Genomic DNA, 21,154 nt, shown 5'->3' with positions numbered 1-21,154 from the left:
ATTTATACAAATTAAAAACAGCAAAGGTCCAAGTATGGATCCTTGCGGGACTCCGTACTTCACGATTACTTCATGAGACCAGCTTTCCTCAATGCAAACTTTTTGTTTTCTGTTATTAAGGTAAGACTCAAAAAATAAAATCGGCATTTGACCAAAACCGTAATATGCCAACTTCCTTATAAGATCATTATGGTTTACACAATCAAAAGCCCTGCTCAAGTCACACATAGTGGCTTGATTTACTTATTGCATGATGAGAAGCATTAAGTGTCTCACAAACCTCTAACTTAGAGTGGAAATCAGGGTTATTATTAGAAGCTCAAGGCTTTGTTTAGCATTGGACACTATTCTTAGTGTTTTTCTATGATCTTTTTTGAAAAAGGATTGAAACATTGCAATGTTATATATGTTATGTTTTCCATTTCAATTTTCAACTAGTTGTTATTAAATTCAATTGACAAAAATCTTTAACTTGTTAAATATGCTTTGAACACTTAGGTCTAAAAATGTTTAATTTTTGGTTGAAATTTAATAATATAAAATATTATATACTTACCAACAGATCTGCACAAGTTGTAGCTGACGAATTAACTTACTACTCCTAATTATTGATCCAAAACGTTTTTATAGCTGTTGTAGAACATTATTGTTTGACTTATTTATAAAACTGAACTATACACTAAAAATAATGAAATTGAGCTAGACACTACTTTATCACTACTCACTCATCAAACATACTTATATGACACTTGTAACACCACCAAACTCTCTCCGAAGAGACTAAACAGCACAGGCTAGCTGTAGTAGGCTTCAGGTTGAGACAGGCTTGCTACTACCAGAGCACCAGAGCTAATGTGTTTTGCTGATACATTTAATCACTTAGTTTATTAAATATGGACAAGCAATTTCTTTTCAATAAAACAATATGAATTCAAAATTTAATTTTTATTTTTAAATTGGTAAAAATAATGTTATCAAGACATCTGTAGTACTTTTTTGTAAAGACCTTGAAAAATGCTGCAGAATGACACCTCTTCCATCTTTCTATCTTGTTTCTGAGAGATGCTAGAGCAGTTTAAAGATTCATAAACGGGTTGATTTTGAGTTTTTTACAAACATTAATGATGCGTAATTTTGAAACAAGAAAAGATATCAAGTTTAAAATTGTGGTATTTTTCTTAGTCTAACTTGGGTGTTCTAGTATGTCCAATTTCATTTAAATCTGAGATGGTAAGGTAAAATGACTATTGATTTGACATGGCCAATTGATAATGACCTGACAACTAATGTTTTTATTTCTGTTCTGTCGCAAAATCAACCTACTTAAGCCAAAGGGGCCGAAAGGACTATATGAAATATCTTAATGTCTGAGACCGTTCATCTGCTATTCTAATCTATAAAAGATGAATCTTTTATAGATTAGGAAACATATTTACCAAAATTAGGTTGATATAAATATAGATAACATACATGTGGTTACAGTGTACCACCATGCAACATTCCATATCTAAATGGTTTTATAATATTCCGTGTTTGTAAGTAGGACCTCTTTATTGTTTTTATTTGAAATATTCTGAAATATGAAGGGGGATATACAGTGTTAAATCTTACACCTTGAATACACTTAATATGTTGTACCCAAATCTTCATAATGTTGGGTTTTTCTTTGAAACTTGTAATTCTTTCTTCTACATAACTTGTATGGTAGACTTTAATAAGCGTCTACACTCGTTATTCAGTTGTTTTTATCAAATGGTCGATGTTTTTATCCAAAGGAATAATTCGCTACTACAATTTATTTAACTTAGCGCATGATTAAAACTTTGTAAACAATAAACAGCAAGAAGTAACTAATATTTTGAGACTTTGAAAATGGCGACGAATATGAGAAAAATATGTGAGATATTTCTCACAAGTGACTCAAGATTTGTTTAAGTTGCTTCAACATTTAGGTTTGGCTCCTGGTAACCCATGGAGAGAATTCTTTCCTTCATTTCACTAAAGCGGTTACTCATTGATATCAAGCTGGGCAAGTTATAAATATTGTAAAGTTCCTTTGATGGTATCTAAGTCTAGGCCATAGTTGGTTTTATTATGTTAGTGTTAAATTTGTTTTTAAAAAATTGTAATGTACAAGATTCTTCTTGCTACAGTAATTTATTATAACTCTTTATTGTGTACGATTTTTACATATTGAAGTTGGATAATATACCGAATTATTCAAAAAAACAACTCAATAACGAGTGTAGGCAGCTTATTAAAGTCTTCTCATTGTATCATTGTATGTATATATATATTAATATATATATATATAAATTAACATAAACAGAGCCACAACTCTTTGGAAAGCTGAGTGAGAGCATAAAAGTGGTCTATAATAATTAACAAAAATAAATCAAAGGAAAAGTAAAGAGTTAAAAAAATAAACATCTTATATGGAAAACGTTTTTTATTGTTCTAACTGACTAAAAAGGCATAACAATAAATTATTAGAGGGTTATAATGGCTAGGAATAATAAAAACTTTGGGGGCAGGAGGAGGATATGAACCTTCTTTTTAATGGTATGTTTACTGTCCATCTTATACTATACAGTAATAACTCTCACTTTTATTCTGGTTTGGTTTAATTACCCACATAAATAACTAGTCATTGAAAGATGTGTAGAACAACCTAGTATTTTTTTATACAGGAGATGAATTTACAATTGTATAGGAAGAAACATGAGTAAAGAAGTTAATAGCATGTCATTCAATAATTTTATAGTAAAATTAACGAAATAGTAGTTTAGTTATGTCTTTAATTCAGCCTATTAAACTTTTAATAAAATAATAGAATATGATCCTATTACACACTAATGAGGTAATAAACACTATAATTAACATATGACAATAATGTAAAATATTAACATATCTCATACAATTTAAAACAATATGATAAGTAATACTACTTTAAAACACAATTATTGTTTTGTTTAATAATACATACAGTGACATTGCTAAAAAGTGAAATTTAGAACATGCACTAGGCTACTTATTATTTACAGACATGAGCATATTAAATGAAAAAGTATCAATCAGAATTAAATATAGTCAACCTTACCTCAGGAAGTTCATCAGGAACTTTCCCCATCCATGACAGGGAAAGGATTGTACAATCACATTTTGTATTAGTATTCTTTTCAAAATGCAAGTGCATATCCCTGAAGTTTTATTTTGCAAGGGGTTTCAACTATGATGGGTAAAACTAACACCACCGACTATAAATGTGATTTACAGTTGACATAGTAAACTAACTTGTTTTTAAAATGTTATGTGATACACTGGGACTGCATTGCACTGCCCCAGTTATTATTAACTAGGCTATTATATTTTAGTTCTAAATCTATTTATCTAAATAATAGTAATAACTTTAAAAAACACAGCCAGATAAAAATAAAACACTGTTTTTTTTTTTTAAGTACTAACAATTACACATAATCTTGTTCTGAACATAAGAATGACAGCTTTATTATTTACAAGAATCTAGCAGAAGCTAAATGGTTATTGATTTTAATACTGGGTGCTGGGTGTTTTCATTCTTTATTTTAGCTTTTGGTTTCGATTTTGAAATGAGGCCAGGAAAATCTAAATGTATATACTGTCATATAAGAACTAAGCTTTTCTTAGTCAAAATAAGCATCAATAAAAGTGAATTTCAGTTTTTTGTTTGTATATAATAATAGTATTGACGATATAATTATTCTAGTACAACACATAAAACCCTCACATTGCTTATTCTTCCTGCATTTATGGAATAACGCAGCAAAGAACTATGCTTGTCTAATTAAATAGCATTACAACGTGTTAAATGTCTATAAATATTAAAAAATAGGCTCAAACGGAAACATTGTTCTTTCCAACTAACCAATATTTTATTATTATATATATATATATATATATATATATATATATATATATATATATATATATATATATATATATATATAATTATATATAACAATTATATTATATATATACTAGCAGTTGCCCGCGGCTTCGCACGCAATTTCCCGTTGAAAACAGTACACTATATTCACTTATTCTTTTTCTATCACATTCTAAACATTGATGAGATAATTGATAGTCGTTCCATCGTGAGCCTCTTGGACGCATTATGAAGATATGTACCATATTCCTGCCTCTATCTTTCGTGGTTTTTGCTAGGTGTTGATAAGTTATTCAGAACAATTAATGTATATGGATGAATCTCGGTAAACTAATTAGGTTATAAAGAATCAAATTCGGTCTGTTAAAATTAATTTTCTGTCTAAGATATTTCCAGTATTATTTAGGAGTGTGCCTTCAAGAAAATGTATCAAAGAAACCCAATTTCGATCATAAAGTGTCTTCTTTCGACTCTTCATTTACCTTCCATGTTTCCCGCGGCTTCGCACGCTTTTCGTAAGTTTTGCCCGCGTATGAGCATTTCTGGTTGAAGTAAATTATATTTCCAACCCCGATGTAGATTTTACCTTGATGTCACGATCAAGAAAATATGTCAAAAATAATGTATTGTACATGCATAATGTATTTTATTACAAAGTGGTCTACCACTCAACCTTTAAGTTCAACCAAAAATTTAGTTTAGACAATTATACATCATAACTTAGCGCCTTCAAATAGTGTTTCACTGTTTAATATACGTATCTATCTCGTAATTGCAGGTTATAATGTGCAGGCGCTTTGAAAACTTTTCTTCATTTTATTCGTTTATATTCACGACATAAGCGAATAATTCAGATAATAACTATCCTATCTTCTAAGTTAGACTAAATTACGGATACATGTGAAATTTGATTGAAATTGGTTCAGTCGTTTTGGAGTTTATTGGCAACATACATCGTGACTCAAGATTTTTATATATATATATAAGATATGTGTGTGTGTGTGTGTGTGTGTGTGTCGTTTATTTTGGTGCCCACAGAGGCCGAATTCTACCGGACAGTCAAAAACACTATTAAATAATAGAGAAGTATAATGTGAGATAAATGTACAAGAAATTTTGCGTATGTTTATGTTGAGACGTAATAACAATCTGTCGTTCGAAGTCGCCCGCACTTAAGGTGGTGCAATCGATTTTGGGTTGAGTAAAATTTAGGAATATAATAGTCACATACCCTTCCTGAAGAGAGAAAAAGAACAAAATAATTTTGGGTCACCTCTCGAGAAATTGTAGAAATTTGAAGTATGTAGTCATTTTGGATCTCTATATAATCAGGCCTAATGGAAACGTCTGATGATAAGGATTTCAAAATTTTAAGTTTATTAAATATGATCGGAGAGATCGACATATTTTTTACTTTGAAAAATATGAGTTGTTTTTTCCATTAAGTTTAAAATGTTTCGGAAAACTTTTGTATAGGTACATTGGAATTAAAATTATGTTACTCCCTGTAGGAGAATGATATCTAAAATTTGGAGTTTTTAAATTGTAAAATACGCATTCATATGGAATCTGTGTTGATTCTTAAAAGACACCGCGCGCCTTCGGATTTTCAGTCTGCTTCCTACTGCGCTGCTTGTATGTGCACGAGAAGAAGCGCACTCGCCCTTCCCCCACCAACGGCAGTCTCCTTACCTGGCCTTACCCCTCCAGCCCCTCAATTAGTTCATCTCTTCCTTCGCTCTTCAATCTGATGTCTCCTTTCTCGGCTGTAATCTCACTGAGTCTTGCTTGTGTTAAGCTGAATTTAACTTATTTCATTACATTCTGAATGGAGATATATGTATATAATGTTACACTACGGTAATAAGTTTCAAATAACTAAACCATTCAAGATATCGTTAGATGTGAAAATTACAATAGATTGATTGAACTTTAACACTTGACAACAAGGACGTTTTACGCGACTTGGGCTACATGATTTAAAATGTTACATTCTTTTTTCGATAACGTGAAAGAATAATGAAAATTGTCTTTTTCTCTGAGAAAAAGAAAAAAATACACAACCCTAATTGGAATTGGTAAGGTTAGAAGAAATAGTCTAACAGTCAAATTAATAAATTATCTATCTATAATATTAAAGGTTCTAAAAGGTGATATGTACCTTCAAGGCATTTAATGGCAGGTGTTATAATGGTGTTCATCAACATAACGTTATTGTCAAGCCTCAAAACAGTAAAACTTAATGTCTCATAATACAACTGAATTGAGTCGTCTGTCACCCACTTATTTTCTAATACTGATAGAGCAATTGAGAACGTATCATCAGTATTATATTACTCGTTACAAGTAGGTATTTTTAAAAGCAGTCTCCTCTGTTTGAGTAGATGTAGAATTTGAGGAACATAAGATTATTCTAGGCAGTTTTGGTAAACCTTGGAGTAAAGGAGACCCTTTTTGCATATCAGTAATATTTTGTTTAATTATTAAAATCTTTTTTATTAAATTTAGTACGAGGTTTTCTATGCACATTTTCTATTTAATTTAGAGCTATTTTGTAACTGTTCTGTTTCTCTTTGCTATTGACTCGACTCCAGTTTTTTTACTTGTTTTTGTTAAACTCATTATAAGGACACATATCAGTTCTTTTTTTGCAGTTTCATGTGTTGAAAAAAATACCACTAGGGCCTATATACTTTTTTCATTACTAAATTTATCAATATCAATATGAGTAATACGAGTTATTTTTGCAGGTCAAAAAGGAAACCCTTTTACTTTAACAAACACCCTGTCATTATTTTTTAAATCTTTGTCATCAGTTATAGATAACTTCGAGTTTTCTACTAATGTCATGAACGTTTCAGTAAAATTATTTTATAATAACCATTAAATTATCAGATCAATGAAAACAACAATTCTATCAATGTCAAATACTTAGAGTGAAAATGGACACAATAATTCAGACAGACAAGCTACTCCTCTATCAGTTAAGCATTGTAAGCTACAGTAATATAGGGATTACAGCAGTTTAACCCATTAGTGCCCAGGAACTTTTTTTTCTCAGATTTAGATTTTTCTTTAATATTGTAACAAATTAGTCCTATAAACACCAAATATATGTGTATTAGGCTCAGTATATACTTAAATGCTATATTATGAGGTGCCAAACAAATGTGGGCACTGGGCATACATGGGTAGGGTCAAAGTTATTAAGCAATTGTTAAAAAAAACAGAGTTAGTGGTTTAGGTTAGGTAAATAACCACTACAATTGTATCATATATTCTGTTATTTTATTACAAAATATATAAAAACCATTAAGGATTAAGAAAAATTAAAAAAATGTTACAAATGGTAGGACTATTTACATACATGTTGTCAAGTTCAGGAGTGAAAGTTTTCAAAGCATTTTATATGACATCCAACAAGACACTGTTTACACTTTTTTTCATGTGTTCTTTCTACAGAGGCCACATCGTATTTGTGTCGGGTTAGTTTCCAGGACATGAAGACTGTTGGAAAGCCGCACACTTTCTTCAACCCGTTCTTTTCCAGTGACAGACACACGGGAAGCTCTCTGACGTTGTGGGGTATATTTCTGGAAGTATGTCTGCACAATATGTCTTATAAAGGACAGTAGGTCTTTGGGATCTTCTCTTCCTTTTGGGGTGAGCCTGTATAATTGCCAAGCATTATTCATTGTAGCATTTAAAAGGTACGCTAGAAGTGCCCAATACCATTTCCGATTTCTAATGCCAATTCTATAGGTTGATATATTCTGGTCAAAGTTGATCAACCCCATCCATGTAAGTGTTGTAATTTATGATACAGGCAGGCTGTTGAACATCAACTTGACGCTTTGCCACACGACACCATCCTCTTGGCCTTACCCATGGGCTGTACGCCACATCTTGTTGAAGCAACAGTTACAACATTGTTGTCATTATACCTTACAAGGTGATACCTTGTTTTTTGTTCAGTAAAGTTTGATCGTATGAACCTCGTGATTCCTTTTTCAAAACAGTTGCTTCCTTGAGTGGGGGGCATTTTCAACTCGGTTAGCCTTTATTGTGCCCTGTAGCATCGTGCCCCTTTTCTGACAAATAATCTAGTAGTTTTAAAGAGGTAAAAAAGTTATCCATATAAATACTGTATGTCTTGTTTTGAGGCAGCTCACTAAGGATATTCTATTACAACTGAACCACCCACTCCAATTTCAGGGATGGTGTTACCTGTTTTCTTACCTTGGTATGGTTCAGCCTGAATCAAATACCCCAGGCGGGTACATACACACCAAACTTTGTACCCCAAACCGTATAGGTTTCCCGTGTATATGCTGTTTAGCACCATGTCGTCCAAAGTATGGAACCATTGATTCGTCGATGCTTATATTTGCATCGCCAGGGTAAGCTTGAAGCCATCGTTCATTCAACATATTCCACAAAGGACGTATTTTGGCAAATTTATCTGAGACATCTAAATTTGCATTATCACAGACATTGAAAATATCGAAGAATCTCTTCAAACTTGTTTCTCTGCTCATAGCTTTTGACACAGTGTCATGATGAGTGTCCGGAGATAATTCCCAGTACATCCTCTTCCGTGGTACAATACAATATCCACTCAGAAACAATATTGCCATGAATATGCGCATTTCTTCTATTGAAACATTAAAAGATTCATTACCACTTTGCAAGGCATAAATATTAGTACTCTCAACACACATGTTCGATAATCTCATTAGTTAAAAGTTTTTCAAAACATTTCTGTTGGAGTGAAATCTTTTTCGAGCCACGAAGGCCTTTCAAATTCCCTCTCAGGCTTATTAGGAATGTCAACATTATTCCATGTTCTTTGTTTATCTGTTTTTTTGTCTTTTTTCTTGCATTTGACTTGTGGGAACTCGGTTTTGTTTTAATTTTTCTTTTCAAACTTGGGAGCGACTGAGATGGAAGGTATTGTGATTGATTTATATTGTTCACTTGTAAAGATTGAGAAGTGCTTGGTTCTGTAGGTATGTATTGTCTTTGTAAAGAGTCTGATTGTACCGATTTAAATGTAGACACAGTTGCTTTCGGAATTACAGTTATAGGTAATGAAGACTCGCCGCTTAGATTGTTATCAAACTATGTCTTGTTCTGTACATACATATACTTGTACAATACCATCATTTTGTGAACTGTTTTGCCTTTAACTCTGCGGCTCCACGCAGTTGATTTCCTGTGAAGTGAGTGAAGTCGGTGTCGCCATCGTCACCGCTATCCTCATCACTCAATAGAGGGTTTTCAGGCGGTTGAATAAAAACATCAGCCTCCAGAAAGTCGACTTCATCGAATAAGGCAGTGACTTCTTCAACGTTTAACCTGTAAAGGAGCAAAAATATTACATATCAACCATAAATTTATATCATGCAAAACAATAGTCTTGAATTCAAAGAACTCAAAACCCACTGATCAATCTTAGTTTTACGTATTAAAAAAAATAAATGAATCACATTTTTACAGTTACATAGGCCTCTATTTTTACTACCCAGTGAATCATAATTTTACCAGTTTGATTCATGTTATATACCATTAAATAATAATAAAACACCACCAGCATATATGCCCAGTGCCAACATATGTTGGCAGATTGATGAAAAAAATACCCCTAACTCTCTTGTGCCCACTGCCAACAAAAGTGGGCAGTTCACTTTAACTACAAATTATTCTTACAATTATTTGAATTTAAGGGCTAAACTATAAAAACATATTAGTTTAAGTCTATGTAAAAGCAAACATAACATTATGATTTTATAAGATTGTATTTGAAATATTATAGTATTACTTACCAGTTGTTTTGATCCATTGAGGTTAGAATACACAACAAAACAGAGCTGTCATTTGTAAACAACTGCCAACTACAGTACACCAGGTGCTTTAGTGAGTGCAGAGTGGCCAACCAGACATATTCCAGCACCAAATTTCCCTCGATAAATTTTTAGTGTATTGTGACGTATTTTAAAATGCAGCGCCCACAAAAGTGGGCACTGGGCACTAATGGGTTAACTTGACAGCTGAAAAAGTAAACAATCAGCTGATATCAAACAGTTAACTATACAGGTGCAGTAACTGAGTGGGTGATGAGTGGTAGGGGGTCACAATATACTCATCAGGAAATAGCTGCACCACTCAAGTGAGTGGTTCAAATATTGATAATTTCCAGAGTTTATCTTTGTCTCTTATTATAAATTATTAATGTAGAGTTTATAGTTACACAAATAAAAAGCAACTTTTCAAAAATAAATTAGTTTTTATATGGCATATATATGAATTCAGACTAAAAAAGAGAATGCTTAAAACATGTGCTTTTTTATGGTAATAAGTGATTGTATTAAATTTAAAATTATTATATTATCTATAGAAATTATGATACACTCATCTGCATTCCAGGGTAAAATATGTTTCACTTATCATATACGTACAATAAAATTTATCACTGTTAATTTCATAAAACTGTTGAAGGACCACAGTTAATTTAAGCACTTAATTAAACACTGTTACAATTGAGTATCTATCATGTACACCCCCTGCATTTCAGAGGGGGGGGGATTTAACCCCAAATCCCTCCTGCTGTCTATGGCCTTGCCATTAAGTGTGTAAACACTTTTTAACACAGAATACATACTAAATGTTATCAATTATACACAACATTGGTCCATTAAAAATAAAATCTCATCATTACATTTTTTTTTTTTAATTAATGACAACTAATTAGTTTTAGAACAATTTTAATACCGTAATAAATATAAAAAATTAACTATGCACCTTTTGTCTAGATCAATACTTACAATCAAAACATCCAAAAATGAGACTATATAAAATTATATTTTATAATCCTTTACTGATACTCCTTCCGCTCGGTGATTGGTCCATGACCAATTGATTGTTCATCCAATGGAGACTATGTCAGGTATGCTTCCATCACCAAGGCCATTACTAACCCTAACAGTTGAAATAATTTAATTTTTTAATTTAGAAATGTGCTACATCTCAACAGCTTGCTTATTTATACATAGAGTAACAGATAAATAATTTTAAAAAGTTCATATTCAATAAGTCACACATAGAGCCAACATTTTGAAAACTGTAATGATGTTGAAGCAATGTTAAAATATTTGTACCACTTTCTAATAACATTTTAATTTTGTTTCTAATGAGTCTAGGTATTTTTTAAAGGTTTTACATAAAATTATATTATTTCGAAAAGCTATTCTTTCTCTAGTTTAACAATTTTTAATGGCATTATATTCACTTATCTACAAGACCTTCCTGTTAAAGTTTGTAGAAAATAGAGTTCTGAATGCATTTTTTGATTTGGCAAAAAGAAAGCTTTTCTTTCTATAATTTAACAATTTTTTAAATGGCATTATATTCACTTATCTATAAGACTTTCCTGTTAAAGTTGAATTGGGTCCTGAAAATAGGGGTTTGAATGCATTTTTTTTATTTTAGAGATATTTTTTATTACAGTACTTTTTCTATTAAGTTCATTGCAGGCAAGTAGACAAATAAACCATTGTAATGAAAGTCCAGTTTTTATTTTTATGTTTAGAAGAACCATGTTTTCCCATCCTGTATGATTGGATGTTTTTCACATCCTACAGTTACTATTTCACTCAAACTGCTCTTTATGTAAGTGCTCTAAGATATGTTTTGGTATTGAACCACGGTGCCTAGTGATGTGGACAGGATAATTGGGAAGGTAAATATTTAAAATGGGAATTCACCCAATGTTAATTTAAATACTTAAATGAGGGTAGTTTTTGAGTTTAGTATTCAACACTTTTTGATATTTTGAAGAAGTGTTGAGCAAACAAGGATTGAAATAACCATTTGGTGCCTTAAATTGAAATGAGCAACTTAAATAGTAATTATCCTTTAAAACTAAAAAAAAGTAAAACATACATCTGGATATTTTTGGGTACTTACAGGTACAATTTAAATGCTGCTATTGTCTTTCTTGGTTCTTAAAATCTTTTTATGGTCATTTTATTAATCAAAAAGAAAAGTAGTTGGAAAAACCTTTCTATTGTTTTAATATTCTGAAATATTTGTATAAGGGTTGTAAACATTAATTACAGTGTACTTCACTTCCAAATAGCAAAATACCAGAGAGATTAAACTAGAAACTAATTAGTTAATGGGTTATTATAGATGGTTTTTATTTAAAATAAATATATTTTATCAAAAGCTTCAGTTTTATTACTGAAAAATAGCAACAAAGATATGAGAGTAGAGAGTACTTGCTGCTTTTGTAGTAACAATAGGTGTAATAGTAATCTGATTGCGTATGATTTGTGTTAAAAGGTAACAATATAAATTCAATAAAAAGTACATAAAGTAACAAATGCTTTATAAAAGATCTGTCATTTGTAAAGTTAAGACACCAATTAAACTTAAAAAAAATAAACTGTATTAAAAAAAAATATATATTTTTAGAATAATAGCTAATGTATTTTTTAGTGTTGTTGAATTTTTACAAATATGGCTGAGATGTCATGTGATGCCAAGCACCAGACTCAACTAGAAACTTATACTCTCTCTGTCCATCCGCAACATAACACACAAACAAAACATTTGATTTACCATATTGTTTTAACTGTAACTTTTCTCTTTTAACCTTATCATATTTATGTGAACACCGTACAGCAAAGTGCAGACCTCTACCAATGTAGAAGTTTTACCGTTTCTTACCGTAACCTCCTTTGTTTTACCATCATTAAATGGCTTTATTTTCATTAAGAGCTTGTCCACTTGTAATTTTTGGAGTAAACATTATTCAATCGGCTGAATACTTTCAATGATCAGGTCAATGGAGCTATCTGTTATATAAATTCTCTCCCAATCTTAAACTTGTAGCTTTGTGAGTTTGACAATTCCTCATGTACTTCACAAAATGTAAATAGAACCCTTGAAATGTATTAACCATACCTTCCTCCTGATATCCATGCTAAATATAAAGAACTGTTCCAGTGCCATCAAAATAACGATTCGATGATTGCTCATAAACATTTAACAGCTTCAGCTAAATAATCCTAAAATTTGAAGTCAAAACATTCTCTATTCCATCCTCAAGCAAACAGATATCACTAAAATTTGACCCAAATATTGCTTATAGTACTTCTAATTCTCTGTTCCTTGTTTATAGATGGAACTGTAAATAAATCTCTTTATGGCGAATTCTTGACTCGTCGATTCAACTAAAATCCATTATGGATCTAAAACTCCTTGAACAAAACCTTGACAAAAGCAGTCTTTCGACATGAAGATCTTCAGACAATACTCACGTTTTTCTTCATTCTTCGAAGAAATCAACTGCTATACTAATTTTTGTGATATCCTGCAAACAACTGAATAATACTCGTTCTGGATATCTAGCTAAGAAACATGACTGATTCTCTTAACTATGTAAGAAACAAACAAAGATAAGTTTTTATTTATTTTATGTTTTTAGTTTGGTATTTTTCTCTGGACAGTCTAGTTATTTTAATGTATCAATGGAATTGTGATACAAACAAAAAATTGTATTGCAATACTCGTTATTTTAACAAGTGTAACCAACACAGTCCTTAATCCCAATGCCCCCTTAGGTAGGTTGTAAGTTGAGCGATATTAAATAAATAAATACAATTTTTTGTCATTCTACAGAAAGCATTTACAAAGTCTTATTATACATCTAAGAGACATAGTCAAAACAGTAAGTATTATTATAATAGACTTTTTTACATATATGTTTTATATTAATATCATAATGCAGAAAAATAGTAAATAGTTATACTTTATAAAACTAAACTATCTCAAAGTTAATGTCTTTCATACTGAAAAACTCTGACAAATCATAAAATGGGTATTTGAGAAGCCAGTTGTACAGTATGGTTTTGTTGGATCATTATTAACCAGACATTGTAATTTTTTGTGATTATGTTGAGTAATTATAACATGACTATGTTGTTTTTGCCTAATCTACAATGCTCAATAACAATATTATTTTTATTTCTGGTATTATAATTATGCAAGTTGCTAGTCAAAATGAATGATGTTATGTTTTTTTAAATATATAATACTGGTCAAAAATATATAAATTAATAACAGTTTGCAAGTACTCAAGCTTAATAAAAAATGGTTTACAGTGTTCTAGTGTTTGTGATTTTGTTATTACTCTGATAGCTTTCTTTTGCAAGACAAGGATGTCATTAATTGTAGCACTATTACCCCATAATACTAGGCCATATTTGATTATTGATTGAAAATTGAAAAATATTTTACATAGTTTTCAGTTACACAATTTATAATACATCTAAGTAAAAAAATACTATAGACAATATTTTTTAAATATATTTAATATGAGAATTCCATGTTAAATTATTGTCAATAAATATTCTTAGAAATTTAGCACAAGAAAAGAAATTATTTGATGCGTTAACGGAAGAGGTTTGTCGTAAGGTAAACTGAGTTTTGACTTCATTTAGTAAAAATCCATTTGATTTACTAAAAATCCATTTGATTTAGTAAAAATCCATTTGATTTTATAAAAATCAACACTGTGGCTTCTTCAACTGTTTCATTGACAAGAACTTGTAGTTTGTCAAAGTCTATATGGATATGTAAAAGAGTGCGTCGTCAGTATATAAAAGAGATTTGGCCTTAACAGCACTAGGAAAATCATTTATATGTAATAAAAATAGAATATGGCCCAGGACAGACCCTTGAGGTACACCATTCCTGATCATCATTTCGTTGGACAAGTTTTCATTAACACAAACTTTTTGCCTGCGATTAGATAGTCCAACTAAATAGTCTTTAAAGAACTTAGCTGAACTCTCAGTAATACCATAATAGTTCAGTTTTAAGATCAGTTCATCATGGTCAACACAGTCGAAGGTCAAAAAAATGTGTACTCTCAAAAGGGTACCTCCTTAATTGTGAATCAACTGCATCAGTGGTGTATATACCTCTTCTAAAACCAAATTGTGATAAATTTAGATAGTTTTTATTTTCTAGATACCCAACAAGTTGATCATGTACTACAACTTCTATTATTTTAGATAGGTCATGTATAATTGATACCGAGTGATAGCTCAGGAAGATTTCTAGACCCTTTCTTAAAAATACTTTCTCTCATATGTTTATTAATACACACAGTTAATGGATTCAAAAAATATGGTATATGCGTTTAAATATATTGTTAGATAAGTTAAAAATGTCTTTGCTTTTTGAGTTTTTAAATCTTTTGACAGCTTTAATAATCCATCAGTTGAGACATCTACAAACAAATGCTTTCCTTTCAATACGGTAATTTCTTATTAAGCTTATACTATTAACATGAGGCTTTTTGATATTATCCTTTATTTGCTTAACCAAATTGATAAACAAATTGTTAAAGTTATCTGGTTAAAGTTATAAATATCACTATATTTATATTTGATTGAGATGATAAATTGTTTTTATTTACCTTGATAAAATCCCAGATGGCCTTATATTTGTTACTGCTATGTTCTATTTTTGCCACTTTATGAGTTCGCTTTGCATCTTCTATAGACTTTTTATAACATTTCCTGAAATTCATATAGTCAGCACGAAGCCTGTCACAAGTAGAATACTTTGTCAGTTTGTCCAAAAACAAGAGCCTTTCTTTCATTTGGACCAGTTCCCCACTATACCAATCATTTCGATTTCAACCTTTGATCCCTCTAACTGTGGAACGTTGTTTTTTCACTGTGAAGAAAAATGCTAATTTATTAACTAAAATGGAGAAAAATGCTTGAAAGAATTTTTGGGCAGAGAATACTTAAATTAAGTATTCCAATCATGTGACAACAAATTGTCAGATCATCAATCAAGGATTTTGGAAAAAATTATAACAAAAGGTGTCATTTGTCCTTTGAATTTAGCAAGGTTTTAGACAAAGTATTGCTTTAAATATTTAAAATACACCCATTATGATCCGAGAAAGGAAAATCAAAGATGTTACATGAAATAACCTGATCTGGGCAGTTTAAAAAATTTCAAGAAAATGGGCTCTCCGGGTTGGTTTGTTATTGATGCAAAAGAAGTTATATTATTAAGACAACTTAATAAGTTTAAAAAATCTCTTGTTAATTTTTGTGCAGTGTTATGTCAACACTGGCATTCATGTCACTTATATTAATATTAAATAGCCAAGGTAATTAGAAATAAAAGTTAAGAATTCCTTTAGGGTTTCCATGAAAATACTTGGGTCACCCAATGGAGAACGATATATTTAAACTGCTTTAACTTTAAGATCATCAATAACAGCTGTTGATGCTTCAAAGTTTAGTTCAGAATCTGGATACATCAATCCTTTCTAAGCCAAGCATTTTGTTAATGAGAAAAGAGGTGCCACCTCTAATACTATCCTTTCTGCAAATAAGCTGCACAATATAAATTCTTTGGGCAAGCCATATTAGACATACCATTATTAAGCCCATGTTCAGATAAGCAAATAATTGACATTTTATAATTATTTTGTTTGCTATCATGGATAAAACTGTCTAAGATTTCTATTTTTTTTTACAGTCCTTTATATTTAAATATAAATGTATTATTTGGGAATTTTGTTGTTAAAGGTAATATACAAATTTTTAACTTTTAAACTTCTTTTGTTAGCTGATTCATTTTGCAGAAAAAGTTCATCTGTGCACAAAAAATTCCTAATACTATCAAAAGTTCAGAGATATGATTATTTCCAATCTAAACATGAAGCAAGCAAAATAGGTTGCCAACAAAGACAGTGTATTTACTGTACAGTTATGAGGCTGGTGGTAGCAAGTTTCCGGAAAAGTTGGTATATACAAAATTTTGACATAAAGGCTGACAAGTAATGACCACCAAAGTCCTTGTATTTTAATACTCATTAGGGAATGAGAAGATTCCTGCCAAAGACATTGTATTCTAGTCTAACATGAAGTTGGTGAAGTAAGTTGCCAGTGAAGATGAGAAATGTTTGAAAAGACAACATAAAGTCAACTTTTCATCAGTCACGAGTTTTTGCCTTTGATTCACAACTAAACTCTGACTGCACTAAACTCTACCAAAAGCCAGACGGTACGACTGCTAAAGTCCTTATATTCCGAACAACGTGTTCGGCTAGAGATAGAACAGGTTCAAATCCTTTTTGTGACCAGAGCACTTTTTATCAGTACCATTAACCTTGCACTATTGAATCTTACTGCTTGATAAGATCTTTGCACAGATTAGTGTCCCCATAAGGATGGGCGCCTTAAAAGAGGATCGACCTCTCCTTTGTTAAAAAGAATCACAAAGCTATTACATTCCCAAGTCCAATATGAAGCTTGCAAAATAGGTTGCTGACACATAAAGTTCTAATACCAATAAGCCTAAAAGCTGATGAAATGGGCTTACCTGTGAAGGTAGTAATTGTCAACCCTGACATGAGACTGGTGGAATAGGCTGTCAGTGAAGCTGGTGTACTACAAAATCCCAAAACTTATCTTGTGAGAAATGGTTGTCAGTGACGCTAAATTTTTTCCACAGTCATCCTGAGTCTAACAAAATAGTGTTGCCGATAAAATCAGTATTACTTTGCATGTTCACTTTCATAAGATGTAGTCAAATTTATGATGATACTTCTAATAATAGGCATTGTACTGCTTGGTAACCAAATTATTAATATAACCTGAGAGTGATGAAAAAGGAATAGTAGTCTACCAAGGCCAGTCAGTGGTTACGATCTAGAAGATGAATAGATAGTTTACTTAGAAACTTAACTATTTCCAATACTTTTCTAAAGTTGAATGTTATAAGAAATTCACAGGGATCTAGGGTATATAAGTTTGTCAAATCGAAGAAGTGGATCAATTAAGACTTTTCTGCTGTAAAGTTTTCTTTATAATACACTAACTTTATCTAAACACAACAAAAGACCTTATTTGGCTTGCTTAATTTAGTTTATCATTTAAAAAAAACTAACTATGTGAATCTCACAAACATGTTCAGGTTTTAATTTATCTGTTTTAAGTTTTAATTAAAATCTCTAGCTATAAAATTTAAAGATTTTTGTAAACATATACACATTTAATACCAATGAACACACATAATATACTATTAAATAATGTGTCTTTAATACTTAATAAACTATGATAAAAATAACTGCAAAATTGATATAGATAACTTTAACATTCTTAGCTGGGATAAAAAAGTAAAACATGAGCTTATGAATTTAATTGCTTTTTTGAAAAATAAATTTGTCAACCAAAATTTAATTTGCATGTCTTGGATTTATGTTGGAATAGCGATATTTGGGTAAATTTTAGCAATTACTGGGTCAACTTCAATTTCTTTCATATTTTTAGTAAATTATTTACAAAGAATAATGGAAAGCAAGAAACCTGAAAATTGTCGGAAAGGCATTGTTAACATTGCCAAGCAATAAGAAGGTCTACAGATTATCACTGGTACATGGAAAACAGTCAATACATTATTATATATGAATAAAAGAATAATTGTCACGTTTCTCACTTTTTAAAGACTACATGATTGTCCTACTAAAATAAAAAAGAAATTTAAGTTGACCCATTAATTGCTGAGAATTACCATTATTTGAGTTCCAATTACTTTACAAATCTTGCATAAAATATGGAAACATGCATTTAATTACATAAAGTAAGATATTAACATTTAATTACATAACATTCAATAAAAATAGTTGGCCTATTTACTGACACGACGTGGTCAAATTAACAAGGTTACTGCTACATAGCAAAATATTTGTACTCAAGTAGCACTTTCAAGATTTAGGCTAATCAAGTAAATTTCTAGTTGTACAAACTTTAATGATTTATTGATAATTCTATAAATATTAACAACTTATTATTAACTAAAACTATCATATTCTAAAGTTTGAAACCTGAGTGGATGGAAACAACACCAAATGTTAAGTTTTCATAAGAAACACAACTAAATCCAGAGGACTGAATCATTTCTTTAAAGTCTTCTTGGTTAGGAAATTTCCTTATGCTTTCAACTAAATATTGATAAGATTTCCAATCCCCTGCAATAACTTGTCCCATAACTGGTATCATTTGAAACGAATATTGATCGTAAATCCATTGAAGGACTTCATTGTTTACATGACTAAATTCTAAACACATAAACCGTCCTCCTGGCTTAAGAACTCTGTAGGCTTCATCAAGAACTTTGTCCACATGAGTACAATTACGGATACCAAATGCTATTGTATATGCTGTAAATGTGTTATTCTCTACAGGAAGTTTTTCAGCATCCCCTTCCAGCCAATTTATTTCTGGTTCTCTATATCCTTGTTTCTCTGCTCTCTCTTTGCCAACACTTAACATTGCTCGATTGATATCACATACAGTAACAGAACTTGGAGGAGAGACTAAATCGCTTGAAGGTGGTAAATTTTTTAAATATTTAAGATAACGAAAGGCAATATCACCAGTACCACCAGCAACATCCAACAAGTTTGTCCCTGGCGTTGGTGCTAATCTCTGAATAAAAACATCTTTCCATATTCTGTGGATAAAAAAACTCATTGCATCATTCATTACATCATATTTGTTTGCAACATTTTCAAAAACCTCGTACACTTTTTGAACCTTTTCACTTTCTCGTACAGTTTGAAAGCCAAAATGTGTCTCTTTCTCACTTTCACCTTCATTTGTTGACTTAGAAGCTGTAGAAAAACGACAGTCTTTACAATTTTTAAACACAGTTCTTGGAGCAACTAGTTTGTATAGAACGCAGCGAAAGTTAACCAATTGCATTCTAAAGATTATTATTTTTCAAATGTAAAAACAAAGTCTTTGTTCGCAACAACCTTTAATTGATTACATAAAATAACCTCAAAATACATAACTCATTCAATAAACAATTTGAGTACAAACATAAACCTTTTTGCTCAGCTGATGCGTTGTCTGCTGTATCACCAACAGCCACAGACCACCAATTGGATTGAAATTGTTAGCTGTCCTTAAATTATTTTTTACGCTTGTTTTTTGCTCTTCCCACCTTGACTTTAAGATTTGTTAAAGATACAGTAAAGAGTAACATAAGTTAACAGTTGTGTTTTCGCCAAAGTAAATTCTGTTCTACTAATATAGGTTAATATAAAGTGAAGCGTCTATTTAAACTATGGAAACTAAATTTTCTCAGGATGTTTTTAATGGTGAATTAAGTTCTCTAGGCCACAATGCCTACAGGATGACAGGACAGCTGATATTAGCATGAAGAAGAGAGGTGGTGCCATTTTGGCGGTGGTAAACAAGAACTTCTTGACTCATACTACTTTATTCATGACCCTTTGCCTTGTGAGTGTTTATTTTTCTCCACGGATCTCTCATAATACCAAACTTTTGTTGGGTTGCGGTTATACGAGTATACCACCTAGTAGCTCTCATAATATCTACTGAGATTTTTATATAGGAGTGGAGAACAATGTCTCACAGAAACTTCTTGGGGACTTTACCTTCCTGAGGCGGACTGGTGCTTGGAAACCCCGTTATGTACTTCACTGGCTTTAAGGAATGTTTTAACATGCACTGTGTTCTTAACCTAATCCAATACAACAGTGTTTTTAATCTCCTTGATCTAGTATGAACTACTGAATGTGATTTTGCTAAGGAGGATTTGTAAGCAATACTCGTAATTGACGTCCTTCATCCTGCCTTGTCCATAGATGCCTCCGTCATACTATGTCCCAAAACTTCTGCTACCATTATGGTTCCGAACTACAGGAGATGTCAGCTAGTCAAGATCTATGATGGTGTGGTAAGAGCGGGCTGCCTATACTATCCATATGATAATGTTGGTTCAATGTTTGAAAAATTTTGTGGGAATTTGAAATCGACTATATTTAGCATACGCCAAGGAAGCATGTTGCTTATGATGAATTTCTTGTGTTGTTCTCATCAGAGTTAAAACACTGGTGATAAGTAAGAAGTGTCTTCATCAAGGTTAAAAAAAATTCCCCTAATAGGAAAACTTATTTAGAATTTGCTGTGATGCCAATACAAGGAACTTAGAAGAATCTGTTACTCTCAGTACATTGGACACATAAATAATGCACTTCCCCAAAACAAAAATTGTCATGGAGCTTTTTTAAGAGCCCGCAGAGATAACTACTCCCACATGTTTAATCTTAGGAGATTGCAAAACCTCTGATCATCATATTTTTGTGACTTTTTCGCTGCA

The 21,154-nt window shown here is 31.3% G+C and overlaps 2 protein-coding genes and 1 long non-coding RNA gene across 3 annotated transcripts in view; 1 reads left to right on the top strand and 2 right to left on the bottom strand.

Annotated features, from left to right (window-relative positions):
* The window catches only part of LOC124359447 (tubby-related protein 4), a 47,524-nt gene extending 43,714 nt beyond the window's left edge, over positions 1–3,810 (bottom strand). Inside the window, exon 1 of the mRNA XM_046812189.1 lies at positions 3,101–3,810. Coding sequence (XP_046668145.1) covers positions 3,101–3,196 — 96 coding nt within the window. The 5' untranslated portion in view covers positions 3,197–3,810. The remainder of the gene's footprint in view (positions 1–3,100) is intronic.
* A 1,854-nt stretch (positions 3,811–5,664) lies between these two features.
* On the top strand, positions 5,665–17,879 carry LOC124359446. Its single transcript, XR_006922149.1, has 3 exons — positions 5,665–6,271; positions 10,738–10,871; positions 13,110–17,879. It is a non-coding gene; the product is annotated as an uncharacterized LOC124359446 (long non-coding RNA).
* A 269-nt stretch (positions 17,880–18,148) lies between these two features.
* On the bottom strand, positions 18,149–19,871 carry LOC124359445 (2-methoxy-6-polyprenyl-1,4-benzoquinol methylase, mitochondrial). The gene has a single exon (XM_046812188.1). The coding sequence runs from the start codon at positions 19,726–19,728 to the stop codon at positions 18,835–18,837; it is 894 nt and encodes a 297-aa protein (XP_046668144.1). The 5' UTR covers positions 19,729–19,871; the 3' UTR covers positions 18,149–18,834.
* Positions 19,872–21,154: the final 1,283 nt, after the last annotated feature.

This window comes from Homalodisca vitripennis, chromosome 4 (genome assembly GCF_021130785.1).
Source record: "Homalodisca vitripennis isolate AUS2020 chromosome 4, UT_GWSS_2.1, whole genome shotgun sequence".
Lineage (NCBI taxonomy): Eukaryota > Metazoa > Arthropoda > Insecta > Hemiptera > Cicadellidae > Homalodisca > Homalodisca vitripennis.
The sequence above is the reverse complement of the archived record's forward strand: the minus strand, read 5'-3'. Positions and strand labels throughout refer to the sequence as shown.